This window comes from Elephas maximus, chromosome 3, assembly GCF_024166365.1.
Source record: "Elephas maximus indicus isolate mEleMax1 chromosome 3, mEleMax1 primary haplotype, whole genome shotgun sequence".
NCBI lineage: Eukaryota > Metazoa > Chordata > Mammalia > Proboscidea > Elephantidae > Elephas > Elephas maximus.
Genome location: NC_064821.1, coordinates 117,904,646 through 117,931,867, shown reverse-complemented (window position 1 = coordinate 117,931,867; position 27,222 = coordinate 117,904,646). Strand labels below are relative to the sequence as shown.

Sequence of the window (27,222 nt, the reverse complement as noted above, 5' to 3'; positions counted from 1 at the left end):
CCTGGGAGGTAGTGTGCTCTTTCTTTAGAAAAAGCTTCCTCACCGAGTTTGAGTTCATTGGAAATGAACATAACAATGCTTGCCAGTACCAGCAATTCCAGTCAATGTGGCTTATGAAAAAAATTTCTAAAACGACCCAGATGTTACCTCTTAATCACAGAACCAAAAAATTATGTATTGATCATGTCAAGGTTTCCCCTTCATACCAGCTTGTTTGTGAAAGGGAAGCTTTAAGAAGGCTTTATCACCTCGAGGTGATAAAAGGTTTTTAAAGTACTCTTCCCTTAGTATATGAATTTTTTTTTCCTCTCTCTTTATTATAGAAAACCCAAAGGCAGACTTTTCTGTTTTTTAAGTGGACGATCTTATTCTAACATTTTTTTTAACCTTTAAATGTTTGGCATATGTCTGAGGGATAGTAGAGTAAAATGGTTGAAAGCAAAGATCTGGAAACTAAATAAAAAAAAACTAAATACACTAGCTTAAACCTGAGCTCCAATACTTGTGCACTTCCACTTCCTCCACCTATAAAATGGGGAAAATAACAAAGGCTGCAGGGAAAATTAAATAAACTTATATATGCAAAGCTCTTCTAACAGTCCTTAATATAATGCTTCCATCGTAAGTCTACGTAAGAGTTAGCTAGTGTTATTATCGTATTTTGAGTTCCAGAAAACCCCAAATGTGATTATTCCTTTTCCTTCTCCATTAGCTATGGAATTTACTAATAGCACATTGATATTATGCCCCTGGCATTTGCAATTATTAGGGCTCGTGCTCAATGCCTTAATATTACAACAGTTCTATAATTAATAAAGACAAGTTGTTTCTATTTGTTTGAAGCATTGATCTGAACACTGCTATTACATGTGTACTATTTAGGATGCAGTTTAACAGACTTCCTTTATGGCAGGTGTGAAAACCTTTAGGCTGAAGGCCAAATAAGCGCCTCAGTTTAATGTTATCTAGCCAGAAGGGCAAGCACCAAGAGCTGGCATGGCCATTCGTACTTTCAGCTGTGAAAATATAAGAGGGCATTTGCAGTCTTTTGGAGCATTATCCGATAAACACACAAACTAGGGCTGTTTTCCTCCCATAATTCTCAGTCTCCCTTTGCCCTTTCAATAACTGTGTGTCTGATTTGTTGGTACATATGAGGGGTGTGTGTGTGTGTGTGTGTGTGTGCTGTATCTCTGTGTGTTCTTACGTGCATGTGTACATATTTCCATTCATGTAAATCTTATTATTTGTCCTACTGTCTTTTTTGGTCTTCCTCTCTTTGTGGCTCCTATCATATCTAAATGCAACAATCACCATCTTCACTCTTCTCATGTCATTGTCTCAGTCTATCACCGAAAATATTAGAATCTTAGAATTACAACGGAGTATTGTCTTATTTTACAGCAGGCAAAATTCCTTTTCTCTTTGTCTTTCTCTCTTTCCTTAACAGTATGTAATATTGAACCATTTGTTGTTGTTAGGTGCCATCCAGTCATTTCCGACTCATGGCAACCCTACATACAACAGAAGGAAACACTGCCTAGTCCTATACCATCTTCACAATTGGTGTTATGCTTGAGCCCGTAGTTGCAGCCACTGTGTCAATCCATCTTGCTGAGGGTTTTCCTCTTTTTCATTGATCCTGTATTTTACCAAGCATGATGTCCTTCTCCAGGGACTGGTCCCTCCTGATAATATGTCCAAAATACGTGACATGAAATCGCTCCATCTTTGCTTTGAAGGAATACTCTGGTTGTACATCTTCCAAGATAGATTTGTTCATTCTTCTGGCAGCCAGTATTCTTCTCCAGTACCATAATTCAAAGGTATCAATTTTTCTTTGGCATTCCTTATTCATTGTCCAGCTTTTGCATGCATATGAGGTGATTGAAAATACCATGGCTTGGATTAGGGACACCTTACTCCTCAAAATTTATATTTTATTGCTTACCATATTTATTGAATAAAGTTCATTTATTTAACAAACTTTTAGCTATGTACTCTATGCCAAGCACTAGAAATATAGTTCCCCTTATTCTCATTTTTTAAAGTCATTTGAAATAGTGTACAGTTCTATTAACTAAAACATATCTAGTAATTTAAACATCTTTTGACCTGTTGATTAGTTACATTTGGTTGGACTTTCATTAAAAAAAATAAAGAATTTCCTCCCTTGCTCTAAACACAAAATAAGAAGTTAGTAGCGAAAGAATATATGAGATTAGATATATAGTTGTAAATAGATGAAGCTATGTTAACTCGATGGCACTAGTTTTTTTCTTTTTTATGTTAACTCTGTAAATGCAAATCCACAAGCCAAAAACAAACAACAACAAATAAAACTCATTGCCATCGAATCAATTCCAACTCACAGCGACCCTATTCACAATAGTGGTGATTTCAATTAATTAACCTTAACATCCCAAGAATTTTCTTCTTTGGATCAGATGAAGCATGAGGACAGTGCATCCCGTCTGTACGGTTATTGACTTGAGATACTTGTATAATCTGGCTCAGAAGGGTTGTCTTCTCTACAAGGGTGGAGCATATTACACTCTGGGCCACACAGGGTGGTTCTGTCTCTGCAAAGCAATCAGATAAATGCCCAGCTGCTTGCATGTACCCCTTTGTCTATGAAGTCTTGAAGATGAGCATGCAAGCGCTGATGTTTTTAGGTGAGCAAATGTTTTTAGGTGAGCTAACAAAGTAACCACCAGTTATTCACACAGGACCCAAAATAGGCCTAAAGGAGAATGAGTGAGAACCAGTGCAAACGAATGAACACAAGAGAAGGAAATAAAATCTTTGAACATGGCTGCAGTGTAGGCTTTCTTCTCACTCACTGACATTTCTTTGATTTTCCAAAGTAGGTGCTATTCTTGCTGCAATCACATTTTCACACTCCATTATGAGGAAGCAATTAAGCCCATAATGAGTTAAGGGGTAATGTTTTGTATTTTTTTTTAATCTCACCACAACCTTTGATTTGTTAGCTTTTGAAAACAGATAGGAATTTTTCAATTATACCCTCCAAAATACCTTTTCTCATCCTGAGTGTTTGAAAAACAAATGTATCTTGGATCCAGTGCTTTTGTGTTTACAAATCTGGGCATGATTTTGTAAGCTTTAAAGAGATAGCAAGCGCATAGTAAGGAAATCAGATTTACATAATTTTCTGCTTGCTTACAGAACACAGCAGTTGAGATTATCTTTTACATTTGGGAAGACTGTTTTAATATGATAAGATGAAATACCACCTACAGTACACTTGATCTTGCTAGTTTGACTTCTTAAAATAAATTACAGGCTGATTTGTCATAGTGACTTTTAACATAAATTGCTATTGTAATCTAAGGAAGCAATTCTAAAGGAGACTGCTTTTTCACCTCATCTACATAAAAAGATTTGGGTTATTTCTACATTTATTCTTTTCTCCCTACAATTTCTTTGCTGTAACTTTACACGGCAGGAACAACAAAAATCCATGCTTTGTTCTTTTATCCATTCTCCTCTTCATGCATGATAAGTAGCAAATAGCGGCTTAAGTGGAGAAAAGGCATAAGCAAAGAAGTATGTCAAGCTTATTTTTTGTAAAGAAAAAAATTGTTTTTTAGGGGTGTGTGTGCGTGTACCTTTTTTTCCTACTGCAAAGTCAATTGGATTGCAATCTTGGGGAAATAAATAAGATGAGCCCAGAGCTTTACTCTATCTCCTACACATCTTGTTTATTCATTTTTTTTAGGTTATTTATTTAGATATTCTTGCAGCTTCAATAGCTGCTGTAAATAATGAGTGTTATAATCCAGATATCTTTTATCTGTAGGAATGTGATTGTTAATAAAATGGAGGTAGCCCTAAACCAAAGGACCTAAGAGACAGACCCTCTTAAGTAATCACAAGCCTCTGGGGGATGTTTGGTGCTATTTGTCCCGAGTTTTGCTTTATGTTTTGTGAGCATTACACTTGACCAAGCTTTCTGTCACTATCTCTAAATTCTATTTGTCCAAATTTGCTATGCTGCCTATTTTCTGTATCATCTGTATTCATTATTTGACCACAAAAGAAAACACAAACAAGGTTATGTGCTTACTAGGATTAGTTATTCATTGATAAGTGTTTATTTTTAGGCATTTTACCTTGAAAAAGTGGGGGCGGGGTGGGGCAGGGGAAGGCACACAGGACTTCTAGTCAAGCTGTCTTGCAGTCTTGAAAGAGATTAGGTATGTGTATGTATTATCCCATTCATGGCTCAGCATGGAATTTGAGTAATCTTGGATTTATAAACAAATGATGATTATTTCCTTTCATCTCAATAGAACAATAGCACCAACCCCCTGGAGTCTCTGATTAAAGGCTTTGTTTTTATTATTTGAAAAGTTGGGAAATGTTTGTAGAAAACAGGAAGAACAAATATAGCATAGGATTATAAAATGTCATCTAAACAAAAAATTTGAATCAAAGTTAGACAACGATTCTAAGGTAGACTTACCTGAATTTACAAGATGAAGTCTGCCCTGCTAAACTTTTCCATGCTTTCAGACCCCCCTGCTCCAGGAAGACAAACCCTGATGACGTAGTGGTGAAGTGCTATGGCTGTTAACCAAAAGGTCAGTTGTTCAAATCCATCAGGGGCTCCTTGGAAACTCTATGGAGCAGTTCTTTTCTGTCCTATAGGGTTTCTATGAGCCGAAATCGACTCTATGGCAGTGGGTTTGGTTTTTTTGGTTTGGCTCCACAAAGGGAAGGTGCAGTGGTTAAGCACTCAGCTACTAAACAAAAGGTCGGTTTGAAACCACCAAGCTGCTCAGCAGGAGAAAGATGTGGCAGTCTGCTTCCATAAAGATTACATCTACCTACCTAACCATTGTGGTCGGGTGGATTCCGATTCGTAGCAACCCTATAGGACAGAGTAGAACCGCCCCATAAGGTTTCTAAGGAGCAGCTGGTAGATTCAAACTGCTGACCTTTTGGTTAGCAGCCATAGCTCATGACCACTATGCCACCAAAGATTATATACAGCCTTGGAAATTCTATGGGGCAATTCTATTCTGTCCTATAGGGTCACTGTGATATGAAATTAACTCGACAGCAAAAGTTTTGTTTGGTTTTTATGGGCTCCAGGAAGAATATCCCAGAACAGTGCAGCCCACTGGGAAACACCCTTCCTGAAACTGAAAGGACTTATTATGTGTGCCGTTCATTTGACATTCAACTATTTTCAACTTTGACATGTCTTTTGGTTTTCCATTTCTAACCTTTGTTTTGTTTAGCCCTGGCATTACCTTCGGACAGTTTATATCACGTGACCTACTATGAAAAGAGATTGTTGATTGTATTCGTTTTCTACTGTTATGAAACAAATCACCACAAATGTAGAGGCTTCAAACAACCCATATTCATTAGTTCACAGTTCTGTAGCATGAACAGCATGGCTTATACTTGAGTTCTCTGCTAATGGTCTCACAATGCTGAAACTGAGGTATTAGCTGAGCTGAGCTCTTACCTACATGCTCTGGGGCAGAATCCAGTTTTGAACTCATCCAAGTTGTAGGCAGAATCTAGTTCCTTGTTGGTTGTAGGACTGAGATCTCTTTTCCTTGCTGGCTGTCAACCAGGAGCTGTTCTCCTTTTCTTAAGGTTGCCAGCATTCCTTAACACAGTCCTCAAGCTAGTGATGACAAGTGGAATTCTCTCTTGCTCCTACTCTCTGACTTCCTCTTTTGCCAGGACCCTCATTTTAAAGGAGGTCATGTGATTAGATCCACCCAGATAATCTCCATATTTTAAGGTCAACTGCCTTAATTACAACAGGAGCCCTGGTGGCACAGTGGTTAAGTGCTGGGCTGCTGATTAAAAGGTCTGCAGTTCAAAGTCACCAGCTGCCCTGAAGGAGAAAGATGGCAATCTGCTTCAATAAAGATTTCAGCCTTGAAAACCCTATGGGGCAGTTCTACTCTGTCCTATAGGGTCACTATATGAGTCATAATTGACTCGATGGCAATAGGTTTGGTTTTTGGTTTTGACCTTAATTACATCTACAAAATCCTTCCACAACAGTACCTAGGTTACTGTTCGATTGTTTAGTCAGGGAATAGGAATCATGGGTTGGGAACATCTTTAGAATTTTCCCTACCATAGTGATCATGGTTTATTCTGCTTTGTATACTCTGTGACACTCAGGGCAACTCTGTGCACAACATAGATACTAAATAAATATTTCTTAATTTGATCCACAAATGCATGAATGAATGAGTGATAAAAGAGAAACTTTTAGAAGTCAGATAGGTATTTCACCACAGAAATTATTAATAGATAAAATTGACCCTCTACACTGGTTTCGCCCTATCAGGAGCAAGGAAGAATGAAGAAAACTAAACATACAAGGGAAAGATTAGTCCAAAGGATTGACTGCTCTGACAAGGATCACAAGAGAGCCCCAGACAAAGCTGGAGAAAAACAGAGAACAAAATTCTAACTCACAAAAAAAGACTAGACTTACTGGCCTGACAGACTGGAGAAACCCCACCCCGACAGTGTGGCCCCAGACACCCTTTTAGCTCAGTAATGAAGTCACTCCCTAGGTTTACCCCTCTGCCAAAAATTAGACAGGCCCATAAAACAAAATGAGACTAAAGGGGCACAACAGCCCATGGGCAAAGACTAGAAGGCAGGAGGGGACAGGAAAGCTGGTAATAGGGAACCCAAGTTTGAGAAGGGAGAATGTTGACATGTCGTGGGGTTGTTAACCAATGTCGTAAAACAATATGTGTACTGTTTAATGAGAAACTAGTTTGTTCAGTAAACCTTCGTCTAAAGTACAATTTTAAAAATTAAAAATAAATAAATTAAATATGCCTAGAGGAAAAACAAAACACACACACATACACAAATTGACCCTCTGGAAGAATAGAAATTTACTTAACATAAGTAAATTAGTTTTTGGTCATTAGTGTGGTGGTTTAATATTCTCATAAAACATTTCACCTTATGGCCGTAATTGAGCTGATTAATCATGTAAAGAGTTACTAGTCACTGGTGAGAATTTAATAATTGACAACAAATTTGAGATGAATTTATTTTTAAAGTCTCAAGTATCTGTAGAGATATGTTCCTGGGGCCAAATTGCTTTTGTAAACTGATTTACATATTACAAACCACAATCACAAATATTATGCCCTTTAACACTCATAATAACCCACAATACCTTTTGGGTATTAATAACCCCAGAATCCCTGGGTTAATGCACTAAGCTTCTAACTGAAAGGGTGGAGGTTTGAGTCTACCCAGGGCACTTTGGAAGAAAGACCTGGCCTAGTTTTGAAAAATCAGCCATTGAAACCCTATGGGCCAGATTTCTACTCTGACATCCTTGGGGTCACCATGATTTGGAATCTACTCATGGCAACTGGACTGGGGAAATTGAGGCTCAGAGTACTTAAGTATCTTGCTGAAGGTCTTAATTCTTTATACTTGAAAATTTCTAAAAGCAATTAACTTTGCAAAAGAAAAAGGATCATAATCAAAGAATCAAATGAAGTGAAGAAATTAAGGAAAAAAAAAAAAAAACCCCTCTGGGCAGCCCTTTACATGCCCTGCCCAAATGTTCCATAATTATGTGATTGTTATTCCTTGTATTTAACACTGGAAATATATCTTCTCGGAATTTAAAACAGCAAGTTATCTGTTTCAAGTAGCAGAATCTAGTTCTCCCAGCATTATGGCTAGCCAGCTGGAAAAGGTCCTCTGATCTCTACCTACTAATGAAGTGATGAAAAGGGAATATCTCCAAATGAACAACATGCAACTAAATATGTCTCTAAGTGGCACCTAAAAATTAGTGACATTAATTTTTTTGCTTCAGAGTTTTGCAGTTTTGTGTTACTTTAAAATAGCTTTTGAATCTATTCATGATTTGGGCATCTGGAGAGTATACCATCTTTACTGACTCAAGATTCCTTTTTGGGAACTTAAACCAAAACAAAACAAAAGCACAAACCCAAATACAATTCAATGTTGTAAAATGTATTTTGGGATGCATATTTAAATATTTGAAATTATTAGACTCATGTAATTTAGGAAACATACTTAGAAATAGAAAAAGCCTCAAAATGACTGATATGAAAAGAGAGATTTGCAGGACTCCAAAATGAGCATGTTTGTGTTTCTGATGGTGCTTTCAATCCTAGTCTCCCTAGACCATTCCTTTCCCAACATTGTTCAAGCTCAATATCTTTTCTAACACTCATTCTGCTTTATCTCAGCTATTTCCTTTCACTTCCAAAATCCTTTTCATAAGATCTTCACATCATATTTCATTTCATTGTCAGCAAGCAGTAAAACAATGAAACAAGACCTTCCATGAGTTATTTTCCTGCATTTGCTAAGCCCAGATTTAGTCTAAAGCAATTTTTCTATAAATGACTTTCGGGGCTGACCTAAGACCCTGCCTTTAGAATTCGACTGTGAGATTTCACAGGAATCGTCACCTTATTCCTTAAAAAATAAGAATGGCATTATGGCTGGCTTAAATGAGAAAAACATTCACACAAAAACTATTATGACAAATTGAGGAATATTGAACTAGTCAATCTGGGCATTTCGTTGAACATTCTGAACCATACAAATGTGAATGAAGCTTTCATTACACAAATAAGCCAGTTCTGTAACAACAGATGCTGCCATTGTATGTCAGCCATGGTGCAGCCAGCTGCAGCAAGGAGATGGGGAAACTGGGATTTGTTTTCAATGTTAAATAGAAATGCAAAAAAAAATATTGTTGCTTGGTAATAAACAGGAGTACTGCTTAATGAAAACCTTTATTTGTATTATTGGTGACTTTCTTGTTTCTAACTCAGACATGAGGATAAGGCTGCTCTGTTATTACCCTTGGTAAACTGGTAGCTGCCATAATGCTTAAACTTTGCAAAGGATCATCTCATTCTTATGTGAAAAGTATCAGAAAAAAATTTTAAATAGGATAGACAAGAAACACTTTAATATAGGAGGAGATTCCTGTAAGGTTGGCAGGAATATGCACAGGGCTTATTGCATCCTTTTTTATAGTCCTTTATCTTCAGGAAATAAAAATGCATAACAATGAGATACTAACATTTAATATCTTTTCCCTTTTTGGTGAAGGGAGGAAATAGTCATCTGTCATTTCTAATTCTGAGATTAAAAAAAGTGTAGTCTAGTGCAATAAGGTAGCCCAAACATTTTTAAAATAAATGATTTTATGGTTGCTTTCCTTAAGCCTTACACATAAACATACAAAGAATTTTAGAAATTATTTTTGAACGTTAGAATGATACTTCTCAAATTTATAATTGTGATTATAATTAAATTTAGTGTGAAACGGAAAATGTATATTAGAACATATGTATTTAAATTTCTTTCTCTGAATTCATTAGTAATTACTCTTACGTTGGTGTACTAAGAGAAATGTTACTGCAATAAAACAAAATTGACACATTTATTGCCTTTAAACTATAGCCTTGCTTTCTAGGACTCTATGGTTCCCTTAATCCCTTTTCCATTTTTCAAGTTTTCCAGTCTTGACTACACACATGAATAATAAACTGAAGCTGTTCCTTCACTTGAAAACAAAACAAAACTGTATTTTATACACAGATGTTCTGAATACTAATTTTTTTATTTCATTTTGTACCTTTGAGAAACTGATAAATCAAGACATAGTCTAGACATATATGTAGAATTATTTAGATGCCTATTCTTTGGATTCTAGGCAAAATTCTCTTTTATGGAAGTCAATTAACCACTCAAAACAAATATAACAATTATTTGATCAAGAAATGTTTATTATGAGTTTTAAATGCTTAAGTACTAAAAATATCCAAGTTGTATATATTATGAGCAATGCAAAAAAACACATTTACTACAGATTCTGGAAATTACTTCCAACATTTGGTAGTTCAAAAAATAATTGTATCACTTCCAGCCATAAAACAAATCATAGAACAAACTCATTTTGTATTTTATTGGTTAAAATGCCTAATTAAAGTGACTTCTAACTGTTGGATAATTTACTAAGCTATAAAATTATTTTGATCATATTAGATTTGGAAACATTTTAAGGTTGTACTTGCTTCATTCAATATTAATAAGCAGTGAGAGTTATAAAAACCTGGAACAAGATACTAAATAAATTAATATGGGCAGCACAGTGTTCTGGAAAGGACACTAGATTCAAAGTGTAGAGACTTGCATTACCTCTTTGTGTAGCTCTTCTCTCTTCAGTCTTTAATCCCTTCTGCCTTTAAAATGTCATAACCCGAGAACGTCTTTCTCTAACTGCATACTGGTAGTCAATTGTTTTTGATTTGCTTGTACTGTGACAAAGGAGAATAGATTGTCTCAAAGTTTCTTTAACCCTGGAATTCTAATAATGTATGATTTGGTGGGAATCATCCTTATTCTTCTAGAGTAGAATGTTCTCTTTCTACTTAATTGTAAATTCTTTAAAGCCAAAGATTAGGCTTTGCTCATCTTTGTGTATTCAACAGTGAGCACAAGGTCTAACACATAGCTGGTGCTCAATAAGCCTTTCTTGTATAAATAACGTGATTTAAAAAAAAAATGTGATTACTGCCATAAAAATCAGTTACTCCCAAGTTATTTATTTTCTGACTTAGCTGAGTCTAAAATACCTACTTTCCAGTTGCAGATTTAAAAGTATATGCTTTTTAGGTTAAGGATAATTGGCTGCTTTAGCGAGGCCTCAACGAACTAAAAAGTTTTTCTTATGAAATCACCAAAAAGTCTTCTCCTAGTGTTTTGCGACCAAAGTAATTCTGGTTGTAAATTTTCAGTAGATGTAACTGAAACACTATTTGCAGTTCCCAGAAGCATTATTTCAGTCACAATAAAAAATTTTCAAACAGTAACACAAATGACCAGATTTGTAATATTCATAAAAATGAGTCAGAGGTAAGACATTCCAATATAATAGTTTAAAAACTCCCCCCCCCTTTTTTAATATCTCGATTAGTATCCAAAGAAATTTATAATCAGCATACTGTCTCTAGCTTTTAGGAAGAAAGTTTCTGGGAAGAAAATCTTTATTCCCGATTGCAGAATGTATTCCATTTTATTCTTTGCAACTTTTGCTAAAAATCAAAGTGAGACCAGATTGCAGAATGTGTTCTGTGCTGGAGTCACTATGCAAATCTATTAATTTTTATGCTTTGCATTTTTAGGTTGACTCTCCTTTAGACGAGGATTCTATGACATGTGATTTTCCTCTGCATGTCCCAAAGTTTCTCCCACAGTAGTTGCATTTCCCATTTTATAATCACCTTAGGCAGAAAATGCAAGGCAGGCTGGAGCCTTGAGAAAAGAGCATTTCAAGGTTGTAGAGAAGCAGGGTATTTTATAGTTGAAATTATAATAAAAATATAAGAACCACGAGTGCCTTTAAATATTTAAGAAATACAATAGAACACAGCACTTTCATTAGGCAATACTGCTGGTATAGCAGAAACCAAAATGACGATAGCATAAAACAGTGGGTGATAGTCCTAAGATAAAATCTATGAAGAAAAAAACTGCCAGGCTTAATTAAGATTTTAAGATCCCCTTTTTCATTATTAAGGATATGCGTCCACTAATAAAATAATTAACGTAGAAAAATGATGCAACTACCATGAGTGGAAAAGAGTGGAGGCAAAATAATAGTAAGTTATCTTTTTTTATCTGTAACAGTATTTTTCTACTTACAATTTACTTATTTATCAAAAATTAATTTGTTGCACACTGTTATGGATTGAATTAAAACCAAAAACCCATTACCACTGAGTCGATTTTGACTCATAGTGACCCTATAGGATAGAGTAGAACAGCCCTACAGGGTTTCCAAGGAGCAACTGGTGAATTTGAACTGCCAACCTTTTGGTTAGCAGCCAAGCTCTTAACCACTGTGCCACCAGGGCTCCATGGATTGAATTATGTCCCTCAAAAATATGTGTTGTAAATCCTAACCTCTATGTCTGTGCCTATAATCCTATTTGGGAATAGGTTGTCTTTGTTATGTTAATGAGGCAGGATTAGTGTAGGGTGGGTTTTGAGTCAAACTCTTTTGAGATATAAAAAGAAAGACATTAAACAAGCAAGGAGAGCAGAGATTGGGTTAGAGGCCAAGACACATGGAGATCTCCAAGCAGAAGCTGAAGAGACGAGGATATTCCTCTAGACCCGAAAGAGAGAGAAAGCCTTCCCCTAGAGCCAGCATTCTGAATTCAGATGTCTAGTTTCCTAAACTGTGAGAAAATAAATTTCTCTTTGTTAAAGCCACCCACCTGTGGTATTTCTGTTATAGCAGCACTAGATAACTAAGACACACCATGAGGATATGAAGTTGCACTAGACTTGGTATGTACAATCTATTGTTTTTCTCTTCATCGTAGAAGAGTGTTGTCTTTGTTAGGGATCCTCTAAAATAAGCAATTTGCTTGCAGGTGATTATTTTGGAAAGGAATTTCAAGGAGCACTAGGGGAGAGGAGTGACTGGGACAAGTAAAACAAGGAAGAAGGGAAAGCCAGGCCAAGAATGTGATATCAAGCTGGTTTCTGCCATGGGTAGCTGGGCTTCACCCTTCTTCTGAGGAGCCATCTGGAATGTGCCTCAGAATGGTTTGCCTTGCACACAGCCAGTTGCCATAGCAGAGGCTGCAGTACTAAAGGAAGGAGAGGATATAAAGCAAGACACAAAAATATGTGAAACACATATACTTTGCAAATTTATCTCATGTGGAGATAAAAAGACCAGTTGTGTATTAAGCATTTGTAATGTACAGTCACTGTGCTTGCTAGCCACTGGGAAAAAGGAAGGGAGAAGTAAAGATGAACAAATCATGGTCCCTGCTGTTCAGGAACCCACAATCTAGGTGAGGTTTGAACTGCAATGGGGTCTCAAAGGAGGAGACAAGTGATGGTGAAAGAGTCAAGTAAGCCATCACTGAGGCCACTTTGGTACTAGGTCCTTAAGGAAAAATAAAAGGACGTCAAGTAAAGGACCGAGAATTGAGAGGAAGCAGATGAAGGTGATTCCAAGTCGAAAAAACATGGACTGCAAACCCACAGGGCTCAAGGGAATGTTTTTCTCAGAGTACTGAGATCTACTTAGAGGAATTAAATCCAAAGGCTGTACTAGAGCCACACAGAACAGAACATCATGCGTAGTAGGCACTCAAAAATATTTCCAATTATATTAGTTTAATGAATGAAATTCCTACTCTCCATCTTTAGAGTTATGCTTTAGAAGAAGCGTATTGTCGGCATGGTTGTTATTGTTTCAGATTTATAGGACTTTGAGGTACACATGGCCTCATCCCAATAACCTAGATATTTCTACCTGGGCCAAAGTATATTGCTACTTCTTGTATAAATACTAATACACTTTAAAAGCTACTATTTCGTGAGCATTTAAAAGTTGCTAAGTACTGCGCTAAGCAATTTAAGTATTTTATTTACATATCACAACAACACTATAAGGACTTCTATCCCCTTAGTCCAGCTGAGGAAATTGAGTCACAGAAGCACTAATAACTTGCACAGATTGCATAGCTAGTAGGTGGAGTACTTGATTGCTACAAAATAAGGTCTCCAGAGGTAACTAACTCATTCAAATAAAGGCACAGACAAAAGTGATTCTTTTTTCTTGCATGCATGTATGTGTGAATGAGTGTGTAACTCTTGTGTGTTTATGGGTGTGATATCCTCAGAAACACCCAAGAATGCAAGCTCTCTTTCCCTTTTGAAATAAAATGGAATCGGTGTGGCTCTGACATGGCACTCAGTGTTCTTGAATGATGATATTACCTTCTTTATAGTGCTTCTTCTTTTGAGCATCAGAGTAAAACCTCATTAAAAAGCAGAAACTAAAAGAATACATCTATACTTTAGTTCCCTGTAATAAACATTTGGACAGTGCCAGCTACTTCATCAAGGGCTATAAGTAGCATAAAAATAAACTAAATATAACTCTTGCTTTTAAGGAACTTAGACTACTCAAGGAGATAAACATGAGAGTGATAAATTATAAAGTATAGGTAAAAATGAAAGGCTATGGAAGAAAAGAGGAACTGAGAGATTAATTCCAATTAGACTTAGGCAGTAATTCAAAGAGGTTACGTAGAATGGAAGCATAGAGAATCAGTATAACTGAGTTCTAGCCTTAACTGTGGCTTTAACTCAATTAAGCACATCACTCAACCTCCACGGTCCTCACCTCCTCGTCTATAAAATTGAAGAGTTGCATTAGATGACCTCCAACACCGCCTAAGAGTCCTGACAGGTTTGAACTTGTGAGTGGGTTGCATTTGAGATGTGCATTATATTGAAAGATGGGTACTGTTCCAACCCATAGAGATTCAGAAGCCCATCCAGTTGAAGGGAAAAGTGTGAGCAAGTACACAAATGCAGCAAAGGACTGGGCATGTCTAAGAAAGAGCCTTTCTGACTAGTGCAACTCAGGCACAGAACATGGTGGCAGAGAATAGTCAGTGAGGGGGCTGGAAAGGTAGCTTGGGGAAAGTTTATAGGTCTTGAATTCTACACAAACTCATTTGGGTTATATTAAGGTTTTTTAAATAGCTAAAATATAACAGTAATTATTACAGAGTCATTGAAAATAACTGAAAAATCAATCTGCAGCATAAAAAATGGAGCAATTTAAGTAAATCAGAACTACAGGGCCGGATAAAGAGTCTTTATTGCATTTGAAAGGCTAAGAAAAAAAGTTTAAGGTAAATGGAATACTCAAAAAAAAAGGTGAAAGATAATCAAACCTTATGAAATTTTTGATTCTTAATGCTGAGAGAACAAAGCGCCAGAATAGCACACACAAAACTCTAGGGTAACTGTCCTAACACAAAAGATGTAAAGAATAGAGTTTAATAAACAAGACTCTTTGATCATCAAAGCACCAAGTTCAGACATGCAGATACCCTATATAAAAACTTAAACAATTTCACACCTACATAGTCATATATATACCTTGAAAACTCTGTCAACTTGAAAAATGTTTACTGGTTTGCAGTTTCTCCCTTTTTTTTTTTTTTCCACCACACTAGCAGTGTCACAGTGATGATACAGCTGATACAGTGACTATTAGTGACCTTAAGAACACAGCTGGGTTTCTATTTTTATTTCTGTAAAACCTTCTTTTACAGATATCTTAAAGGCCCACACAAAAAATCTAAGTAGTCGAGGCAATTTGTATTGTATGTTTGTGTATATATTTCACACACCATAGTCAGCCTTTAACACACACACACATACATACACACACAGTACAAATATAATGGCTCATACAGAAACCTCTTTGCAAATCAACTTGGAGTGAATAACTGGACCTGGCCCAAGTTCAAAGAGCCATTTAGAGTCACACGAAACTACCTGTATTAACAACACACTTTCAAACAGAGCCACTATATATATGTAAATTACCTCTGGTTTGCTAGGAATAGAACAAACAAAAAATTCAATACATATAGAAGATGTTGATGGTTGTTGTTGTTGTTAGGTGCTGTTGAGCCAGTTCCCACTCACAGCGACCCTATGTATAACTGATCACAACACTGCCCAGTTCTGCACTGTCCTAACAATCATTGCTGTGTTTGAGCCCATTGTTGCAACCACTGTGACAATCCATCTCATTGAGGGTCTTCCTCTTTTTCAGTGACCCTCTACTGTACCAAGCATGATGTTCTTCTCCAGGGACTGGTCCCTCCTGACAACATGTCCAAACCATGTGAGAAGAAGTATCACCATCCTAACTTATAAGGAGAATTCTGGCTGTCCTTCTTCCAAGACAGATTCATTTTTTCTTCTGACAGTCCATGGTATATTCAACATTATTCACCAACACCCTAATTCAAAGGCATCAACTCTTCTTCAGTCTTCCTTACTCTTTGTCCAGGTTTCACACACATATGAGGTGATTGAAAACATCATGGCTTGAGTCAGGTGCACCTTAGTCTTCAAAGTGACATTTTTGCTTTGCCTTTGAAAATGGTGATAAATGATTCAGGCTTTGTTATTGTTGTTGTTAGGTGCCGTAGAGTTGGTTCCGACTCATAGCGAACCTATGCACAACAGAATGAAACACTGCCCTGTCCTGAGCCATCCTTACAATCGTTGTTATGCTTGAGCTCATTGTCACAACCACTGTGTCAATCCACCTCATTGAGAGTCTTCCTCTTTTCTGCTGACCCTGCACTCTGCCAAGCATGATGTTCTTCTCCAGGGACTGATCCCTCCTGACAACATGTCCAAAATATGTCAGACTCAGTGTCCCCAACCTTGCTTCTAAGGAGCATTCTGGTTGTACTTTTTCCAAGACAGATTTGTTCATTCTTCTGGCAGTCCATGGTATAGTCAATATTCTTCACCAACACCACAATTCAAAGGCATCAATTCTTCTTCAGTCTTCCTTATTCATTGTCCAGCTTTCACATGCATATGATGAGACTGGAAATACCATGGCTCGGATTAGGTGCACCGTAGTCTTCAAGGTGACATCTTTGCTCTTCAACACTTTAAAGAGGTCCTTTGCAGCAGACTTACCCAATGCAATGCATCTTTTGATTTCTTGACTGCTGCTTCCATGGCTGTTGATTGTGGATCCAAGTAAAATGAAATCCTTGACAACCTCAATCTTTTCTCTATTTATCATGATGTTGCTCATTGGTCCAGTTATGAGGATTTTTGTTTTCTTTATGTTGAGGTGCGATCCATACTGAAGGCTGTGGTCTTTGATCTTCATTAGTAAGTGCTTCAAGTCCTCTTCACTTTCAGCAAGCAAGGTTGTGTCATCTGCATAACACAGATTGTTAATGAGTCTTCCTCCAATCCTGATGCCCCGCTCTTCTTCATACAGTCCAGCTTCTCATATTATTTGCTCAGCATACAGATTGAATAGGTATGGTAAAAGAATACAACCCTGATGCACACCTTTCCTGACTTTAAGCCAATCAGTATCCCCTTGTTCTGTCCAAACAACTGCCTCTTGATCTAATTCAGGCTTAGAGAGTTTATTTCAGTGAGTATGAATGGCTGAAAGAGAGCAGAATTTGTTTCCATTTGGGTGATTACTACTTATTTTCTTTAGTTCATATTAGAGGTAATAGTCTTGAAGAGTTTCATCTTAGCTATTTGCAGATAGAAGTAAAAAGTATTTATCTACAAATAGGCAGATTTCTGAATATGGGTAATAACTAAAAAAAAAACACTTTTTTAATAACAGAGGCAAACATATGTTTAAAGTCCCTAAGGTAGTAGATGCTGAGTAAATAAGATGGTACATCATGAACTTTGCCAAATGGCTATTCAGTAAGCACAAAGGGATCCAGGATGGTGATCTGACAAAGAAAAAGCTTAGTAGTTGCTAAGAACAAGCCGGTGTGGAAATAGAAAGAATGACATGTTTTTTTCTAGTCATTCTCCTGGTTGTTCATAATGCAAAATACAGAGACTTTCTGTGAAAATAATTAGTTTACATTTTTATACTTTCAAATGCTCGGTCTATAAAAGATGTTGGAACTTCCTGAAGATAGGTATTCAGGTTTTGAGCAAACAAAAAAGATAGAAATATTTTTGTGATATTAGGGTAACTATCTAAATACAGAGTTCCTCTAATTTGATAAAATTGTACCCCTGTGCACTTGTTAGCCTGATTCCTTTTTAAAAAGACAAACAGGGAAACAGACTAGCAGGAATTTGAAGCCATTCATTCAATTCTTACTTTTTTTCCCTGAATGTGAGTGGAGCTGGCTGTGATACAGGCTCATACCTTAAGCAGACTTAAGCAGACTGAGAGCTGCTTGAGAACTGGACCACCACATGTGTCTCTCTCTGTATTCCCAGGAGACAGTGAATGGTACAAAAAAAAAAAAAAGTGTGTTGAGCAAAAGGAAATGAAAAACTATGCATTGGTAGCCCCACCACATAACAACAATGCTACTCAGGCATTCCTCAACCCCAAAGCCTATCCTGGAGACTTTTCAACACAAGGACATGCAATATCCATACAAACAAAACCCCCCTAGAAAGCATTGTATCCCCTGTCTCACAGTGTATGAGAAGACATGGTTGCTCTGTGCATCCCCTTTTAAGACCTGGACCATTGATCGCACCAGAAGTAACACAGAACAGTATAATAAGATTATGTCACATGTGCTGAGGGCTGACTCCAGTCACTACAATCAAAAGTTGTACATCTAATTACAAAGTATATCCCATCCCAGTACTCTTCTCCTTCCCTAATTTCCACCCAGTGTCTAGGTAGAACTGAGTGAGATTTAAAAAGCTAGGTGTGATACTAGCCTCAGGACATCCCCTGTACCTGCTGGAGGAGTTAGAGTGTGGATATTGCAAATGAGAGGATTAAATTATCTTTCAAACAAACCCCTCCCACAGTATATAATGAAACAGGGTTGCACTGTCAATTGGATCTAATCAATGGTGTGTGATTTCAGTCAACTAATGCACTCTCTATTTTGAATAAACTTTAATCACTCTCTTTTACACGAAACCTAATTTGGGTGTAAATTATTCACTTCCTATTCAACTATAAGCTTCCTTGGGAAAATCTAAGTCAGGACCATCTTTCTTTCATGGAAGCAGAGTTAACGTAGCTAAAGTAACTCTACCTAAGATTGCAACAGGAATTTTAAAAATTTAGTTAATCTTAAGTAACTTAAGAAAATTGCCTAGGCAAGTAATTGGTATTATACCAAAACTAAATGTTTCACAGTTACATTTGCTCTTGCCTAAAAATAATAACTGGAGCAATACAAGGGAAAACTGCCAAGACTGAAAATAATATGCAACAGCTGTAAGTAATTGGGAGTGATAATCATAATTAGACAAGATGTAAAATATGTGTTAGAGCCCAGATTGGATCTTCCTGTTGACAACTGGGAGCCATCCCAAAGGCCTGGATTCCACACCTAGCCTCCGTATTCCTGCTCTGTGCCTGAGAGCCCATCCGAAACCAAACTTGGCATTAAAAAAAAAAAAAAATTTTTTTTTTTTTTTAGGTCAGCTAAAACCTCTCTCTAAATGTTATGGAGCATGCCGGTTTTTCTTGGGAAAAGTGTGAGAAAAAGAAGAAAAGGAAGAAGTCATAGTCCTTGCCTTCAAAGAGCCCACAAAGCAGTAGAGATTGACCAATTAAAAAAAAAAAATACGCAGCAGTAAATGACATTAAATATGAATCCCCCATAAGAGCCAGGAAGATGCAAAGGGTTAATATTTTTGTAAAATAAAATGTAGGATGCATTTTTAAGACCAGAGCAACATTGATTTAACCAAGCGTAGATTAAGGATGAAGTGAAATATGTGTGTTCCCTGGAGAATGTCTCAGATAAACAGCAAGTTGTTTGGGGACAGGAATATTTCTATCTTGTTCGGTAACTCAGAGAGTGCCTGGCATAATGTACACACTGAATTAGTCAAATGAATGAGTGGATGAGGAGTGCTAAGATAAGAGTTGAGAGAGTGCTTATCCTGCCTTAGACACAGTACTGGCTGCTTTACATGGAGTGATACATTTAATCTTCATGAAAACTTTTGAGATACTACTAATCCTTGTTGGTAGATGAAGATAGTGAACTATAGTGAAGTTAAGAAACTTATCCAGGTTGACCCAATTTAAAAGGGATAGAGCTGGAATTTGAACTAACGACATCTGGCTCCACAGTTCATATATTACATACAACATTATATTAAAAAACTGGACTGCCTTTAGCTTTACTAAGAAACTAAGAAGAATAACAAACAGCCTATTCTATTGTTCGCTTTAAATTCTGATCTGCAAAGCACACCAAAGCCGTTTCCCTGACAACACCCTATTTCATTCCTTCCTTCTCTTTCTTAAATAAAATGACAACAATCAAAGCATCTAATACAGTGATCAAGAGCTAGATATTTTCTCTTTTTTGAAATCTTCACCCTTTTGTCCTCTTCTTCCTTTCTCTTCCCTTTTCTTTCTTTTGTCCTCAGTGTAAATTTTTCTTCTCCTTTTTTCATTTTTCTCAAAAAAAAAAAAAAAAACTGGATAGGTAGTAGGGAAGAAACAAAGCAGTTTCCCCCCTCACACATTCTGCCTTAAGGGCAAGAAATCACAGGAACAATCATTGAAATAGTATGTCTTATCCAAGACAAGGCTTTGAATTAGACACACACATATTTAGGAATATTTTCGCACATGCCATTCAACAAGCATCTACTGAACGCCTGTAATATGAGATACAGATGCACACATTGTAGGCAGAAAGCTCCGTAACTTCAAGATGCTTATGGTCCAGGGGAGAAGAAAGATTTGGATGAAATTGATCATAAGTTTAAAAGGTACTGTTTATGAAATCAGGTATAAGCAGAAGATGGATGATTCTTATTAGAAAGATTGTGGAGGGTTTCATGGAACAGGTGGTATTTTAGATCTTCAAGAATAAGTAGGACTTAGATAGCTGGAGAAGGGACTAAGAAGAAAAGCCAAAAAAGCTTAAGAATATAGCATGTGTAAATGGCATGGAGTAATGAAAGCATCTCATATGTTCAGAAAACAATTTGTGTGACTGTGGCTAAGATTGTGTATGAGTGTAGGTAAGTTGACTAGAATGAAGGACTCTGAACGCTGAGCTAAAGACTTTTGCCTTTACTCAATAGTAAATTGGGAACCCCTGATGGTTTTTAGTTAACATATGCTTCTACTCTTGCCTCTCCCACAATCTACAGTCCATATCACAGCCAAGTGATCTTTTTAAAGTGTTGGCTAGCCCTCCTCTGCTAAAAACAACACTCCTATGGTGTCTCTTGGAAACCCTGGTGGCGTAGTGATTAAGAGCTACAGCTGCTAACAAAAAGGTCAGCAGTTTGAATCCACCAGCCGCTCCTTGGAAACCCTACGGGGCAGTTCTACTCTGTCCTCTAGGTTTACTATGAGTCAGAATTGACTCAATAGCAGTGGGTTTTTTTTTTTTTTTTAATGATGTCACTTATTGCTCAAAATAAACTCAAAGACTGCACTAGAGTCCAACTTCCCCTCTGATACAAATCTCATCTTCCTAAATTTATTTAGGAAAAATAGCAGTATGATATTCATAGACAACTACAAACATGACAGAAAAGCTACAACAGATCCAATCATCCCCGAGGCACAGCTGGGTGACTGCTAAGAAATTCAGGACTATACTTTGGGGCTATATTCATCTATGCTTACTGTCTTTTGCAGTGAGAGAATGATATCACAAAGTTCCCTCTTGTTCTTCCCCTATATAATCTACCTAATCATCTCTCTTCTTAAAATGTTGAAGGGAGGTAGTCCAATTCTGTCATAAAATGGTAATAATGAGTCTAAAATTAAGGAAAGAAGAAAGACTCAGCAAAATATGGGTGAGGAAAGACAATATTCTTCTGGGAAAATAAGGTATTGTGTTTCCTTATGTGCTTGCAGTGACAATGTGGGAAATGGATGTGATCATTTAATCATTCAGCAACCGTTTATTGAACATCCACCAAGTACCAGGCTCTGTATTTAGTGCCAATTATAAAAGATACATACAATAAACCTTTGCTTTGAAACCTTCTTCTAGTCAGATAAGTATACAAACCTGATGTTATCAGTTACTGAGTAATATGAGGAATGGCTATTTTGGCATGGAGAATTTAATAAAGCTTTTTTCTTTTTAACAGAGATGATACTTGAGCTGAATCATGAAGCTAATTAATGATAATAGCTATAAATTATTTTTTATAATTTCTTAACATCAAATAGCTGGTTGGGATTTCATTTGCCAGACAATCTGACGTACACAAATAGTACTGAGACCCCTAACTTTACAACCATAAGCCCTATTCTCTAAATCAACTTAGTTAACCAGTCACACACACACACACAACACATAATAAATGTCAATCAATGGGAATAAGTTTATATAATAATGGCATACCCAACAATGGACTACTTTGCAGCCATTTTTAAAAAAGAGACATAAATGTACTGACGTGTCTATTTTTTGGTAAAATAATAATAATAATTTATTTCTATCTGTTTCCTGGATTGTTTACCTGCCTTGCTTCACACTCAGTCTTCTGCATAAACCCCGGCCCATGAATCCTTAGGAAGCCCTCCAATGTTTATGCATGGAACATTTATGCTTATTGCTGCATACGTCCTAATGTTCTGTATTTGACTGTTTATTTGTACCCCCAACTAGAAGGAAACCTTCCTAAGAGAGAGGGTTGGGTTTTATTCATCTTTGCCTATGTGATGCTTAGTTCAGTCTCTGGCTGATAAAAGGCTCTCCATATGGAGTTTGATGTACTATAACCTGACATTAGGTATCTGACCCCACATTTCCTTGACTAGTTTTACCCTTTGTTTCTGGTCTATTGATTGACAGTAGTGCTTCTGCAGTCCATTGCCTATAATAATTGAAGGCTAACAATGAGGCAGCCAGTGCCTGATTTATTTTAGGACTAATAGAAGTATAACCAATATAGAAGTATAACACTAATGAAAATTAAAAAGCACAGCAATTTGAGGCATCAGTAAAAAAGTGTGCTGTTTAATTGTAATGTGTGTATATATAGATAGATATAGATGATATAGATATACCTTGTTCATATTTAAGATTACAGAAAGCTGAGTGGAAGAAGGGACAGGCACATTGGGGAAAAAGATGGCACTGAAGGTAGATGACATGAAGGAGTATATCCAGTAACATAGGGAATTAAGTAACAAAAGGACCATACCTATCTTATTAGCAACTGTATTCCCAGTATATATATTCCCAGTGTTTGTCACCTAGTTCAATAAATATTTGCTGAATGAATGAAGGAATATTAGTAGATTTTCTAGCCTACAGACAAGTGGCTTGGTTCAGAAGAGACTCTATTTCGTAGGATAGAAACACTCATTTTAATTCTGAACTATTTATTTATTTAATAGAATTATTCATTGAGTATCTGCTATGTACTAGACTTTGCCAGATTCTGGAAACACAAAGATAAATGAGGTATGGTCTAGGAGAGCTTACTGGTGGGGGAAATAGATACCTAAACAAATATTTGCACTGCAGTTTGATAATTGTTTAATAGAGGAAGTGTATATGGCACCTAATGACACAAAAGGGGTAATTAAAGCAGTTTGTGGCAAAGGGAAGGGGATTTAGGAAAGAAACTCCAAGAAAATGGGTTTTAAAGGTTAAATAAGGAGTTTTCAGAGTCCTCAGCACTCAATGCACTTAATGTACTATTTAATTTGTCAGAATAATCAAAATAATTTACCTTTCCATTGTATGCTTAGCTTTTAAAATCTATTTTTTTATCCATAAAATAATTTTATCTGCTTTTCTTATTATTGGTTCTTAAATGTTACATTGGTTATATTACACTTAGGATTCTTAAGAAACAACAACAGCAATTCTGGAACACCAGTCACTGAGAACCTCATACACCAATTGAAGATTGATTTATATTTCTAAAAATAAAATATATTTCTAGGTCTTGAACAAGACAAAATAGTTAAAAGAGTTTCATGATCTTAAGTTAGAATTCGTTTATATCAGACTTGTTTTCTTCACCATTTTTTAAAACTCATTTGTGATGCAAAAAGAAAGATTAAATAGTTGATTTTGCTCTCTGTTTACTAAAGATTAGCAGCCCAGCACTTGAATCCCACAATCAACAATTGAACTTGTAATGTCAAGGAAACTTCCCACTGGCAGGGCCAATGCATCTTTCATCCCTTTAATTTACTAGATGTGTAAACAACAAAATGTATTCTGCTTGTTACATGGATATACAGTCATTTGTGAAAGTTCCATTAAAAACTAACTGCTGGTAATCCAAGCTCCGTGTAACTAAAACTGCTCCTGGATTTGGTTATGGATTTGAGGGGGAAACAGTACATTTCTTTATCACTTTATTCCTTTTTCTACTAGGAAACAGTTCTTGAAATCAATATTTTATTAAGAAAAGATAGTTAAAAACATGTCAGTGGGTTTTTCTTCTTTTTTTTTGTTGTTGTTATAAAAAAGAATCAGTCTTGAGCAAGGCCAAGCATGCCTGTGATATACAATTTCTGGAACACAGTATAATTCACATTCAATGAAGCCACTCACTACCTCCTGGTGAAAGGAAGTGTTACCCATTCAGCAAACTCCAACAATATTCTGATTTTGGTGACTCTGTAGATATTCAGTGAAAATTCAACATGACAGTTAGCCACGTACTACATGAGCTTCTCCATGTATAAAACTGTGTTCTTTTTAATGTATAAATGTAATCATATAATTTCACTCATCCAAATTCTTCAAAATCACCTTCAATATAGAAAGCTAAACTTTTTTTTTTTATTACAATTGAGGTCACTCTGCCTGGCTGGAGTTCCAGTTTCAATTCTCTCCCCACTGGGCCTCAAACGTCATGGTCCAGCAAGACTCAGCTCTCTCCTTTTCTCACGCCTTTAAATATGTTGTTTGCTTTACCAAAATGACATGCCCTTCGATAAAACTCTGTTAAATCACTCCTTCCTTACCCAGGCAGATTTAAATACACAATTTGCTGTGTCACTGCAGTTTGCACATGCAACTCTAATATTCCTAAGATTATAGTATACTTGAATATCTTCCTGAGTCGGAATTGACTTGATGGCAGTGGGTTTCCCCAAAAAAGGAAACCCTGGTGGCATAATGGTTAAGTGCTATGGCTGCTAACCGAAAGGTCAGCAGTTTGAATCCACCAGGTGCTCCTTGGAAATTATATGGGGCAGTTCTACTCTGTCCTATAGGGTCGATATGAGTAGGAATCGACTTGATGGCAGAGGAGTTACCAAAAAAAAAAAAATCTTGGAGGAGGGAACTTCTTCTATCCTTTTCTAGGAATTTAATACAGTATCTGGCTAAATGTATTTGTAAAAAGTATCTACACATACATGCATGAGTGAATATCATCAACTAATACAAATAAGTGTAATGCATATAAAAGGAGAATACTGTTAGCTGCTGTTTATTGAGTCTTTAGCATGTGTCTGGCCCAGTGAAACGTGCTGCATAGTCTTTATCTCCGCCTCTCACCACAGCTGTGCCAGGTGGATTATATTATTTCCATTTTGCCCTTGAGAAAACTGAACCTCAGAGAGGTTAGTCAACCAGGCTACACATTGTCACACGGCAGAACCAGATGTGAACCTAAGTCTGCCTGACTCTAAAGCCAGTGCTCTTCCCAATATACCCAGCTGCCTTTTGATTATTGTCAAAATGCTGAAAGACACAAATTAGATTTTGATTTAATCTTTTCCATTTCTTTCCAGCTCCAAGTACAGCCCAGTATGGAATTACCGGAAGCGCTGACGTTCTTTTCTCCTGCTGGTCCCTTGTGTTGACACTGTCCTCTTTCACCAGCCTATTCTACCTGAAGAATGCCATTCTACAATAAATTTAAAGACCCATAAAAGGCTTTTAAGGATTCTCTGAAAGTGCTGATGGCTGGATCCAATCTGGTACAGTTTGTTAAAAGCAGCGTGGGATAGAATCAGCAGTGCTTACATGGGGATGATCGCCTTCTGTAGAATTGCTCATTATGTAAATACTTTAATTCTACTCTTTTTTTGATTAGCTACATTACCTTGTGAAGCAGTACACATTGTCCTTTTTTTAAGACGTGAAAGCTTTGAAATTACTTTTAGAGGATATTAATTGTGATTTCATGTTTGTAATCTACAACTTTTCAAAAGCATTCAGTCATGGTCTGCTAGGTCGCAGGCTGTAGTTTACAAAAACGAATATTGCAGTGAATATGTGATTCTTTAAGGCTGCAATTCAAGCATTCAGTTCCCTGTTTCAATAAGAGTCAATCCACATTACCAAGATGAGTTTTTTTTTTTTTGATAAAAAAAGCAAATGATATTGCCTTCAGATCACTTTTTTCAAAATATAACACATATCTAGATTCTTCTGCTCGCATGATATTCAGGTTTCAGGAATGAGCCTTGTAATATAACTGGCTGTGCAGCTCTGCTTCCCTTTCCTGTAAGTTCAGCATGGGTGTGCCTTCATAAAATAAGATTTTTCTCTTCGTCTCCAATGAATATAAAATGTTTGCTAAGTGCTAAAATTTGAAAGCAAAAATAAACCACAATGATAGAGTGAAACTATATCCTGTCGCTAAAGAATGAAGGAGCTATTGGACTGTAAAAATCTCTTCCCTCATTACAAGTGGGGTTTGAGAATTTTGACCCAGGATAACTCAGTTTTTGTAATGGAAACCAATTTAATATAGCACATGTAAATTTACTGTAGGATTTCTTTAGTTGTAGCTCAATGTTACATCTACTTTGGGAAATAATTCCCTGTAAAATGACAGCACAGACCATCCAAGGGATTGCCCAGCAATATAGCACCTTTACCTTTCTCTGTTCCAAACCAAAATCTTTAAGATGATTTGTCAGAAAGGACACAAAATCCTATCATCTAATGTCACATGAGTTGGTAAGTACTCACAATTTATTTGCCTCTCTGGCAGGTATATTAGTATGACAGAGACAGTCCTCCTGTGGACAGGAGGCTTTGCATATATTCTATCTGAAAACATCACTCAGTTGATAGTCTGGGATATATGTTGTACAAAACCATGTCCCAAATTATATTTCAACAAATATTATATGTTGTTATGCAGATTAATCCCTGAAATAACTAGTTCTGCAAGAAAATGATTCTCTATAGCCATTTCAGCTCAAACAAAGCAAAAACAAAATGTGCTTTATTTCTTCTTACATGATATATGTAAGATGCAATCAAATGTAAAAAAGATGCCAGTGGCAAGACTTTCTTAAGAATATATTATTAAATCATTAGACATATTGATTTCTGTTATAAAGAATGAAAATTACATTTTGAAGAGAAGTACTGTTATTCTAAGAAGTATTACATTATAGGAATAATTCAGTGGTTTTACTCTTTACTAAAAAAGATCAAGGAACCCTGGTGGCTCAACAGTTAAGCACTCAGCTGCTACCTGAAAGGTTAGTGGTTCAAATCTACCAGCTGCTCCATGGGAGAAAAGACCTGGTGATCTGCTCCTGTAAATATTACAGCCTAGGAAACCCTATGGGGCAGTTCTGTCCTGTCATATAGGGTTGCTATAAGAAGAAAGACCATCGCCTTGAAAGCCATTTTACATTTGACAAAGTTATCAATT

The 27,222-nt window shown here is 36.5% G+C and overlaps 1 protein-coding gene across 1 annotated transcript in view; it reads left to right on the top strand.

Annotated features, from left to right (window-relative positions):
• Positions 1 to 26,484, top strand: part of NEGR1 (neuronal growth regulator 1) — a 1,075,199-nt gene extending 1,048,715 nt beyond the window's left edge. The window contains exon 7 of the mRNA XM_049879570.1: positions 25,337 to 26,484. Within this exon, the coding sequence (XP_049735527.1) occupies positions 25,337 to 25,461 (125 nt within the window). The 3' untranslated portion in view covers positions 25,462 to 26,484. The remainder of the gene's footprint in view (positions 1 to 25,336) is intronic.
• Positions 26,485 to 27,222: the final 738 nt, after the last annotated feature.